The following is a 12,062-nucleotide window of genomic DNA, read 5'->3' as shown; positions in this document are numbered from 1 at the left end:
AATCTTGGCAATTTTAGATGACTACTCCTTCCAGTGTAATGTCTGACCTGTTTAATGTGCGTCTCCCTTGTGCTAGTCTAAGACTGAAGAACCCACATCTTCCATGCTTCATACTCTCCAGAGATGTACTTGTACTCTCCTAAGACCAAAATAGACTTCTCTGGTTGTACCATCTTGGAGAATACAACTTTAATCCCCAATTGGTTATTTGAGGAGTCTCTGTATGCACAGTAATGAAATTCAGTTGCATTGCATGGTATATAGTGAATCTAGTCAACAAATTGTGGGTAGGAACATGGAGAAACCTATCACACTGGATAACTTTAGGCTGTGATCAATACAGTTAATTACATTTTTAGGGAATTGATTGTTCTCTTAAATTGAATTAGAATTGCCTTCCTTCTCAATTATCTTGCTCAAAGTTTGTAATGAACTTTTGTTTTCTTTGGGTGTACATATAACATGTATTGCTAAATAAAAGACCTGCCTAATGACCCACTAATTCTATTTATCACAGTAAGCAGAGTTGACACTTATAATCAGAGGAACTGTAACCAGATGCCAGTCAGAGTCGCTGTGTCTCTGCTAACCTGGCATGTTGCCGCCACAGATCATAGATCATAGGTTTAGAGTTGGAAGGTCATACAATTCAACCCCCTCATTTTACATGTGATGAAACTGAGCCTGAGAGGATAAGTGACTTGCCCACGATCGCATGGCTAGTAAGTGTCTGAGTCAAGTATCAAGTCCAGGGACTCCTGACTCCAAGTCCAGTGCTCTGTCCACTACACCACATAGCCTCTCAAATAGGTTCATGTCTAGTTTTGCAAAGGTAGGGAGTCCTTCAAGTCAAAATGATCAATGTTCATATTTTTTAAAAAATTCTCCTTAAGTGCCTAAATCTGTAGCAGGTCTTTTTTATGACTTGGACCCTTATAGCCACCTGGTCAAGCCTTTGAGCCTTTTCTCAGGATAATGGAGTGGTGTTCTTTTCTTTAATCTTTTAAAATTCATAGTTGAAAGAAATGCAAAATTTTAATTAGAAACTAGTGAAAATAAGTATAATATTTCCCATCCAGTTTCACAGATCACCTAAAATCTATCCATGGACCCCAAGCTAAGAACTCTAGATCTGGAGAAATAAAGACAGTTCCAAATAATTTAAGGTCTTGACCGAAAAGGTTTTGACATTTCAAGAAATTCAATCTTGAGGACAAATGCCAAAATCTGTTTTCTGAAGGCAAAAAGTAAATAGCCCATATTTCCAAAGTATTTTCTTCATAATAACCCTATGAGATAGGTATCACAAGAGTTATTTTCATTTTACAGGTGAGGAAACTGAGGCTCAGAGCTGAGTTCCCTATTGTTACATAATTAGTGTCAGAACTAAAACTTGAAACGAAATCTCCTAATTCCAAATTGGGCACTTTTTCCACTACACCAAGATGCTAAAATTGATGTATTTGCTGCTCTGGGGCATTTGCTGCACATATACGTTAAAGTATCTCAGGAAGTGGGCAGTGATGTGTGCTGTCTGTATCAAAACCAAAAAGCAGCTGGTTACCTTGTTTTGAAGTTTGGAAGGCAGCAAGTAGGTCAGACTAACACTAGAATATCCCAGCTCTGCCTTTAACAGTGCTGGAGGGTGAGTAAATTGCAAAATCATTTCTTAGAAATTGTCTTTTTTTTTAAAAGTATGCAAATGCCAGCGTGCTTTGTGGGTCCGAGTGAGCAGTGAACCTCCAAGAATGCTACAAGTAGCCAAGGTTCAGGTAGTTATTTTAGTAACTCCACATGGAAGGAAAGATCATTGCTTTTGAAATGAAATTCTCAGCTGGGGTCAAGAGCATATGATGACTTCTCTGGGCTCCCCTGGTTATAAGCAGTCCTTGGTGCTTGCTAATCAGTTTTGTCAAAGGGTTCAAAACTGCTGCCAGTGCCACAGACTTTGTCCTAAGCCATCAGATTTCACCCTGACCTTCTCACTCTTACCTGGGGCATAGCATCAACTGTAACCAAAGACAGAGATCATCATTGGTTTAACCAAGTATGGCCTGCAGCCCTGGTATTTCTTGTATGTCAGTAATACTTCAAGGAGATGAGATTTTGTAATCATTTCATAGGTGCAAATCAAAATCCCTCTGTAATATCCTATGGGCTTTAAAAGTCCCTGTGGCTGAAAAATTCATCTGTAGCCAACCTGTTCATGAACCTCTTGTACCTTAAGCTAGGCTGGTTCTTGGACAACAGACATAAAGTCTGTTCCAGGACCCCATACCCAAAACCTTTCCAGCTGGGTAGAAACTGTCAGGCCTGATTGGCCTTTGAGGGCCCAGAGTCACCTCTATGTCTTATGATGAGGTACCGCAATACGACTTCAGTGGCAGAGTTCTGGCACTACATTTAAAACATCCTGATTTACTGTCTGTCTAATTCCCCTAAAGCCCACAGGCTTGTGCTAATTTTCATGGCTATGTTAATATGCTGTGGTTACAGTGTGATGCATTTATTTCTGGTTTCATGACCCTGCCACTTTTACCCTTTACTCTGAAATGCAGCCTACTGGTGGATACCTTGTCCTGGCAAAATAGTTGAGGAGCTCCATTTCTCCCTGTTCCTAAGCCAGAGTTTAAACCCGAGTTCTGTAGCGATAAAAGATTGAGCTTTTATTCAATGTCCCTGCTACCTCACCTAACATATTTGTTTGTTTTGACCTGAAGCTTCTGGCACCCGGGAGCTGTAGGGCACACTCGCCACACTGTCATAGATCATGCCAGGGTTAGGAGGAGGGACTGTCACCCTGCTTCCTTTTAAGCAGCCTGTTGCTTGCCAGGCTATCTGAATGCTCTCCAGGAGCCTCCTTAGTGTTAATGAGGAACGAGAGCCACGTCAGGACAAGGCAGATGGAGAATTGGCTTCTTTTGATAAAGAGGAAGCTTGTTGTTAATTGTTCTTTGTCCTCCTCCCCCTCCCCACACTACCCCCTATATTGTGCCTCTTGGCATTTTGTTTTATCACCCCAAGAGGCATATAATGAGACCTGAAGAGTGGGTGAATCTTCAAGGATTTGGAAATTATATAACCACCAAAGGTTACAATAGCATCTCCTTCCTGTCAGAAAATGTGTGTGTGTGTGTGCGCGCGCGCGCGCGTATGATTCTTACTGAAAGGTTCTTCATTATTGTTTGAATGCCGCAGTAATCCATTCTGGCTCATGCAGTATCCTATGTGCTATGTCCAAGACGTTACATAAGATGCTAGGGTACAAAGAAGAAGAGCAGAGGGCTGTCTTCTCCCAAGGCATTCATAAACTCACTTGAGTGTCTTAGTGTTTTGTCTCACTTAAGCTCTGTGAAATCAGGGACGCTTCTCCACATTCCACACAATTGTTTCAGCGTCTGTTATTGCCCTTTGCCCACAGTCTATACTTAATACTTGAGGTTGATATTAATTCAGTTAAATCTAACATACATTTATGTGTAGTGGGGGCAGCTAGGTGGTGGTGCAGTGGATAGAGCATCAGGTCTGGAGTCAGGAAGATCTGAGTTCAAATCCAGCCTCAGGCACTTGCTAGTGGCGTGACCCTGGGCAAGTCACTTAACCCCTTTTTGCCTCAGTTCCACATCTGTAAAACAGGAACACACTGGAAAAGGATGTGACAGACAGCTCCAGTGACTTTGTCAAGAAAACCCCGTGGATGTGACTGGATAACAACAACATGTGTACTAAGGCACTGTGCTAGATGCTGAAAAACTCTGCTAACCTTGCCTTCAAAGAGCTTGTGATCTAATAGGGTGAAATGTGTATGCACATAAGTAATGAGAAAAAGGTGAAAGGGCAGATGAGAGAGTTGTGGGGGAAGGAGCCACCAGTCAGTAACAAGACTTTCTACAGGCATTTGACAAGGTAAGTTTTTGCCCTGAGCAAGCTGACACTAGCAGAAGTTCCAAGTTCAATGTGTACATGGGACTTGGCAGAAAAAAGCAGTATTTTCATGTTCCTTCCACTCTCCATGATGAAATTGAAGAGCCCAAAAGATAAAATATAGGAAATTGGCATAAGTAGTACCACCTTCTGTTTCCTTACAGGAAAGAAGAGTGAAATGGGAAAACTTTTTTAAAAAAATATATAACTTTCAGGTTTATGAAATGGAGAGATGAAAGAGAAACAAGACCTTGAAAGAGCAATCCAGAGATATTTCCAAACTCTCTCAGTGTCCTTAAGGCCCCAAGTTTGCTCTGCCTGCTGGCATGTGTGACTTTCTCTGATTGTCCTTGATACACATGAAGTACAGTAACCTTTCCCCAAGGAGCAGAGAGCAGCAATCCTAGCACAACCTCATTCTAGCTGATTGGTTATGAATCAATTTTCCTTGGTGCCCAGAGCACATGATTCTTTTGCGAAGGACAGTCAGATAATCTGCTAATCTGCCCTGTTTTTCCCTAGCTTTATGATTTCTTTTGCCTCATGCACCTTCTTGTGTCTGCCTGGTTCTTATTTCCTCTCCTACTGGTATATTTGCATGGTGCCAAATAGTCAGGAAGACAAAGGAGGTGATCAAACAGGGTGAAGGGGAATGCTGAAGAATGGAAAAATTCCCTTCCCCAGACTGCTTTAAGTTTTACCCCACCCTTCTTAGGATGTGTCTTTTAAATAAAATTAATCTTTTCTGGGTTATTTTTTTTTTTTAATGGAAAGATCACTTGGAGATTGTTTGTTGTTTACTCAGTCACGCTAACTCATGTTGCCAGTTTTTTGGCGGCTCCAGCCAAGAGCTCTCGCCTCTGACAGTTTCTGCACTCTCTCCTTCCTCCTCTGATTACGCAGCCCAATCTGTCACCCGGACAACGGGGGCCTGTACCCTGCTGATGGCTTTCCACACTCGGCAATAATGACTTTTGGCAGGCCGGGAAGGCGTCGGAGGCGAGTTCTCTCCGTCCCTCACTCGGAGAGCCGGCAGGCCCCCTCTCCCTGTTAGTTAAAGCACTTTGTGAGGTTCTTGGGTAAATAAATGAGTCATTTTAATCCAACTGACAGGTTGGCACCTGAGCAAGCTGCCTTCCATCTGTACTCCTAGGTCTCATAGAGGCAGCCAATTGTCAAGCTAGGGCCTTCAAGACCTCACCATTGAGTGTCTTTCAGAACTGACTTGAGCTATTCTTTTGCCCTAATTAAATCGCATGAGTGGAACTGGAGGAGAGGATTCGGAGTTCTAAGGGACAAGCAAGGCACTAAACACCTTTGCTGAGTCACAGGGTTGTATCCATTCAGGCATTTAATAGGCATCGTGACTGCCCATTAAACTGGTTGCAGCCCACAACCTAGGCTCTGGAAAGGCAAATATGGCCACTCCAGCTCTATGTATGGCAGCCAAATGCAGGAGGGTATGTGTGGGTCCTTCATGAGTGTTAGGTATTGTTGGTGAGAATATATTTGGGGATGGTTTGAGGTAGTGCTTTGTTGCTGGCATACCATATTTGGCTTCTCTTGAAATATAACCGCCACCATTATAATGATATTTTACATTTGCATAGTGTTTTATAGTTTCCAAAGGTCTTTGCATACACGAGCTTTGTAAGCAGGCAAAGCAGGGCTTCTCCCCCACTTTTTTTTTTTTTAACAGATTCGAGTAAACAGACTCAAAGGGGTAAACTGACTTGCACAGACTCCATGTTTCCTGGTTCTCTTTTATTGTTTCATACCATATATTAGATCAAGGGTGGGGAACCTCCAACTTCATGGCTTTGTGGCCCTCTAGGTCTTCAAGTGCGTCCCTTTGACTGAATCCACATGTAGCCTCAAGGCCAAAGGTTCTCCTCCCCTGCTCTAGATTCTATGAAGTAAGGAAAAACGGTTTAGTTAGGGCCTGGAGGAAACACAAATGCTTGATATACCTCAAAATAGTTATTTTCCATTGACGTAAGATATAGCAGTAGAAGCATTAGTAGGGTGAGTCTGGTCCAATTGCCCACGAGTACGACTGTGATTGGGATTTAGAACTTTGAATTACAGTTCCAAGAGACTACTGGAATCCTTCATAATTTATCATTTCACTTTGTTTGTATTTTGAGTGAGTTTCACGAACATCAGGTGCTATTTTAGAGTTTTATCTGTTTCTCAGTGAATTTACTAAAATGACAAGCATTAAATTTTTTACAAAGCTTGTCTGAAAGGAACAGGCAGCCCATTGTCTACATGCATCTCCCGTCGAAGAGCAGTTAAATAAAATAAATCATTTCTTAACAAGAGCTTAGCAGATTTAAGAGCCCGTCAGTTTCTTAAAGACATCAACCATGGTTGGTATAGAAAGCAATTCCTGTTCTTCTTCAGATAGTGCCAAGCTCTAAATTGTGCTCTCAAAAGGCCGTCAGCTCAGTAACATCAGCCTTCAGCTCTTTAGCATGTGTGGGAGTTTTATGAAAACACTTCAGTGGGTGGTTGACACACTTTTAGTATATTAAGTTTCTGCTTACTTAATAAATGCAGCTTTGCCACCAACTTAAAAAAAATCGGCATCCTGTCGTATGTTCTGGCAGGAGCTGGTCAGGTTCTGATGCCCTGTCAGTGGCAATTCTATGTGAATTCAAGAAAGTGACTGGGAGTCTGCTTCCCTGAATTCTCTCCCATTACCCTTTGGAGTAAGTGGACTTGGTAGTCTACTCAGCTCTCGATACTTAGAGTTTGTAAGTGATTGTCTGAACCTAGAAGTACCTACTAGAAAGTGAGTATTGTCATGGAATTGCACCACCCTGTATCCCAATTTTCTTAACAACCTGGCTAGAGATGGAAAAGTACAGACATCCTTGCTTTTCTCTTCAAAGTTTGGGGGATTCTCCAATGAAACATTTCAGGTGATTAACAGGTTTAGCATGTATTTTAATTAAGCTGTCAGATGTGGCAGTACATTGCTTGCTGTTCATCTGCCCTCTGGGGCCAGAGGCTAATCAACTGTGGATTCTCCAAACACCCCTGCAACTCTACCCTCAAACCAGAGGTAAAAATAAGCCTGTAACCTCAAAAAAAACCAAACTCAAATGAAGAGGGTGGCATTCTGGAGAAAAAATTAAATCCCATCAAAGCAATGGGTTGGGCATGGTTAGTGGGCATGTCATGGGCATCGTATCCCCACCCTACCTACCTCACCAGTTTGTTGTGAGGACTGAATGAAAAAATAAATGGGAGAGCTCTTTGCAAAATACAAAGTGCTGTTTATACACACGAGTTATTATAATATGACGTATCTGATAATTAATTGGCAGTTTCCTCTTGGGTAGAAGATTGGAAACTGCATTCTCCACCTTCTCTCTTTGCTCCTTCAGGCAAGTAGTTCCTGGCTGGCCTACCACTGTTTCCTATAGCTGTCTTTTCTTTCACCATGTTCTCTTCTATTTTAAAGGACGTTGCAGCTCGGGGCTTAGATCTCCCTCAGGTCACATGGATTGTTCAGGTAATTTTTCAGTTCTTATGGTGTGGGCATGAGGCAATACTGTATAATCACGTATAGATCCTTCAGTCCTAAGTAGAATAATTACTATTACCCTCTTGGGTGTTGCCTGGGTAACCAGTCAGTAACCAGACTTATCAACACAGTTCTCTTGACATCTTTCCTTTACTGAGCCCACCTTTTGGCTGCCACAAAACAGACAGAATACACAATCAGGTAAGGGAGGTGGCAGGCTCTCCAGCTTCCAGGCTAATGTGTGTCAGAGACTAAAGTTTCAACAAAGATATGGTCCCTGCAATCTGAAAGCAACGTGAATTACCCAGGCCCCCGGGAGGCCTCATTGTGTCCAGAAGGAGATAGCTCAGCTATCCTGAGAGCTGTGTCCGTGTACATTGACCTGCAGGGAGCAATTAAGTTCCTGACAGCATCTTACACGTACCTCTAGCTACTAGAAGCTTTGCCAGAGGGTACAGGTGTTAGCACTAGAGTGTGGTGGCTTTTGTTTTGTTTTTTCCTTTTCGTTAGACTGTAGAATGGTATTTTTAAGCTCTTTCTATGTGAGAGCCATGAGAAATGTGCCTTGTTTATGTTATTCGTGGTTTATTCACATTTAATAGCATTACATGACTGTCATTGGAAAGAACACTGACTTCCCAGATGATCGCTTTAAGATGAAATTGATTATTTCTTTTGTCCTGGGGGCTATACGATGTGCAGAAGATGGAGGACAAAGCTAATTTTATGTACAAGAGGACAAACGCGTGCAATAAATTGATCAATTCAAGGCTTCTTACACTGTGACAATTGATTAGTTTTAGATGCCTGGCTTTCCATGTATTAGGGTCAACTTGATATTCTATTTGGTTTCTTGTCAAGAAAGGTTCACTTAAGACATAAAAAGGTAGAAGTAACTCTTGATTATTTTGGACAATGAAAAGGCTCATTGGCAGGAATGATGTAGTGCAGTGTAGCAGAGAGAGAGAGCTAGCTTCAGAGTCAGGAAGGCCTCAATTCAAACCATACCCCCAACCTCATCCCTTTCCCCTACACTGGCTTGCATGACCCTGGGCTAGCCATTGGTGCTCCAGACAACTCCAAAAGATGAGAAGGTACCAACCTGCATTGATGGAGAGATTTTGCTCATCAGGGAGTTCTTATGTCATTGAAATCAAATCAGAGGTCCAGTCCCTATCCCTGATTTAGGTATATAAGTCTGGTATGATGTATTCTGTCCTGTTCTTTGCTAAAGAGACTGGGGTTCTGATACTAATCCAAATATTAAAATAATCAGAGTATCTTGCATTTATATGGCACTTTATGAGGGGCATCGATTAGGACAGGGTGTCAGGGTCAGGAGAACTAGTGTTCAAAGTCTGCCTCTGACGCAGGCTTACTCCATGACTCTGGGCAAGTCACAACCTCTTAGCCAACAATGGAAGGCTTAAAAAAAGTAGCGGATGAGTTGGCATTAGCCAAGGGAGTCCTAACACTGGGAGTTCCCTAGTTCCCTAGACTTGGGAAATCACCAGTCTGGACCAAAATAAAGTACTTTAAGATTTACCAGGCACCTTCCCAACAAACATTCCTATGATGTTCATTTGTAAAATAAGTATGATTCCCATTTTATTCCTGAGGAAACAGGTACAGAAAGAGGTTACAGAAAGAATCTTACCTAAGGTTCTACAGCTAGAAGTGGTGGCCCCCAAATTCAAACTTGGGTCTTCTCTCTCCATATTCAGAGCTGCTTCTCATCATCCTGGAAAGGATACAGCCACAATTCTAATCTTTCCTGGGAAAACAGCATCTAGGCACTGAGAACTAATACCTCCAGAGGAATACACAAAATCCGTATGTCCACTATGGAACACTACATTCTTTAATCGACTTAATGGGATTGAGGGTACTTTTGGAGTACTCTATTATTAGTCTTTTTCTGGACGGCCCAGTATCCTTTTCTGCCTCTTTACTAAGGAAATAGGCCAAGGTCATGTGACCTGACTGGAGAAATTTACCCTTGTGCTTATATTTTCATCCTGGTTGACTATCTCAGTGAAAAGATGTGAATGGGAAAGTGATGAGGGAGGCCTGTGGAGAAATAAAATTAAAAGGAAGATAATAGGACAAGAAGATGTCTCGTTTATCTGAAACTTGGCCAGTGTCTGTGTTTGCATGTCAGAGCCCTGTTATTTCCAATGAGGCCAGAAGTTTCAGGGTTGAGTGATTTCTTCTTGTGATTGTCTTAGAGTAACCACAGCCCCAGGATTTAATTCTTGGGATACCTGGAGGCAGGTAAGGGGTATTGCACTTCCAATTAATGGCAATCCCTTGATCTGTGAATTCCCTCATTTTTGTTTCCCTTTTTAGTACAATGCTCCATCTTCACCTGCAGAATACATCCACCGGATTGGGAGAACCGCCCGGATTGGCTGCCATGGGAGCAGTCTGCTCATTTTGGCTCCTTCGGAGGCAGAATATGTCAACTCGTTGGCTTCTCACAAAATCAAGTGAGTCAGAAACCTGAACGAGGTTTCGGCTGATCTCAGCTAATTAACTTTCTGTCGCATTTTCCAGTGGATGGGCCTTGTAAGGCTGATGATGAACCATTAACCCTTGTGATCCCTAAATGAGTCTCAGAATAGCCAGTGGCAAAAACTAAAACCTGTAATATCTTCAGTATACGACAGTTTTTATTGAATACAAGGCTAGGTGATGGAATGATCTATTACACTTAGTTTTCCTCAAGAGACAGGTCTGCATTTAGTTTCTTTTGCTAGTAAAACAAGTCACTCTTCTCCCTATCAGATGCATGTCCCCATTACAGCTTGCCCCATCATCTACTCCATATTTCTCTCTTCTAAAAAGTCCACAGAAGAACCAATGGTATTATAAATTTGAGTAGCAATGTCCAAACAGAATGGGATTAGGGAGCCGATTTAGGGTAATACATAGGGAATAAGTAATGAAGGTTCTCATTTTGGAAGTTTTATCTTGTACCTATCTTCATTCATTCATCAAGCCTGATATTGTGTGCAGAATTTGTGCCAGGTCCTGGAGATACATGGTTTAGGTAGACACAGTGCCTGTCTTCATGGAGCTCAGCATCTAATAGGGGGATTTGCACAGATAATTGTAATACCTGACCTTATATAGGTGCCTTAGAATCACAAAGGAAAACGTTGCATGAGGTCTAATGGGGACTTCTTTTCTTGGCATTTGTCCTACCCTGGTAGGGCTTTCCTGTATACTCGAACCAGATAGCAACCTTTTCAAGACAAATTTGTGTTCAACAAATACTAACTAAGGACCAGCTGTGCACAGAGCACTGTGCTAGAACCTGAGGGAGAAGTACCGTTTCTGTGAGATACACTGTCCTCAAGGAGCAGGGAGGTAGCTCTACCACCCAGTGTTCATCTGTGGCAGACACAGGTTGTGAAGCAGCGCTTTCTTTATGGTGTTTTATTTCGCTTCCATTTCACTAAAATTTGAAAAATATGATAAAATTACGAAATCTCAGAGTGAAGAGAGACCTCATCAGAGACTGTCCAACTCACATCTGAATGAGAATCCTTTCCACGACATAGCCAGTAAACGGTCATCTGGCTTTGGCACAAAGATTTCCAGCAAGAGAGACCACTACGTTCCCAGGCAGCCCATTGCATTCTGGAATGGCATGCATTATGAGGAAGCTTTTCCTTAGGTGGAAGCTTGCCTCCTCACAACTTCCACCCATACTACTGCTAGTTCTCATCCATCTTCCAGGAGCAAAACCTTTAAATTCTTAAGACAGCTCTCATATTCTGTTCCCCCTGTCTTCTCCAGGTTGATTATCCCCCGCTACTTCAACTAGTCCTCATATGTCAGGATCTCAAAGCCCTTTTCCATGCTGTGCAGACCCTCCAGCTTAACAATGTCCTTCCTAAGACAGAGCACCCAGAGCTCAGCAGAGCGCTACGTCTGCAGTCTAATTAAGGCAGGGGGCAGTGAAACTATTACCACCCAGTCCCAAAAGCTATGCCTGTCTTAAGATGGGCTAAAATTGCTTTAGCTTTCCTGGCAGTCATATTGTACCATTGACTCGTGTTGAGTTTGCGGCCTACTAAAACCTGAAATTGTTTTCACGTGATTGTCTTTCTAGCTGTGCTATCCCAATCTTATACTTGTGAAGTCACTTTTTTAAACACCAATATTTATATTTATCCCTACTAAATTTCTTATTCATCAGTAGTTGATCAACAAACAATATTAAGAACTATTGCTATGTAGCAAGCCCTGTGTTCATCTCTGGGGATATGAAAATAAAAGAGAAATGATCTCTACCCACAGAACACAAACAGCCTTTTGGGGGAGGTAATGTGAGTGTATGTAGATGTATGCAAAGTGGACAGAAGGGAATTTTGGTAGGGGAGAAGTCTTTGGCCTCTGGGGAACCAGAAAAGGCCTCAGGTGGAAGTTGGTACTGAAGTTGAATCATGAAGGAAACTAGGGATTCCAAGAGGTAGAATTGCAGAGGGAATGTATTCCAGGCATAGAGATGGCAACTAGAGCGTCATGTATAAAGAAGAGTAATAAGGCTAGTTTGAATGGACTGTAGAGTGGGAGGAGATTAATGCTTAATAAG

The 12,062-nt window shown here is 42.2% G+C and overlaps 1 protein-coding gene across 6 annotated transcripts in view; it reads left to right on the top strand.

Moving 5' to 3' along the window:
• Positions 1 to 12,062, top strand: part of DDX31 (DEAD-box helicase 31) — an 87,514-nt gene that overhangs the window by 33,302 nt on the left and 42,150 nt on the right. For all 6 annotated transcript variants that reach the window (XR_011972242.1, XM_072632800.1, XM_072632799.1 and 3 more), the window contains 2 exons: positions 7,397 to 7,447; positions 9,809 to 9,948. Coding sequence is in view for 5 of the 6 variants with exons in the window: in XM_072632800.1 (XP_072488901.1) it covers positions 7,397 to 7,447; positions 9,809 to 9,948 (191 nt within the window). In the remaining variant the exon portion in view is untranslated. The remainder of the gene's footprint in view (positions 1 to 7,396; positions 7,448 to 9,808; positions 9,949 to 12,062) is intronic.

The sequence above is a fragment of the Notamacropus eugenii genome, chromosome 1, assembly GCF_028372415.1.
Source record: "Notamacropus eugenii isolate mMacEug1 chromosome 1, mMacEug1.pri_v2, whole genome shotgun sequence".
Classification (NCBI taxonomy): Eukaryota; Metazoa; Chordata; class Mammalia; order Diprotodontia; family Macropodidae; genus Notamacropus; species Notamacropus eugenii.
Note: the sequence above shows the minus strand (reverse complement) of the source record. Positions and strands in the feature narration are given on the sequence as shown.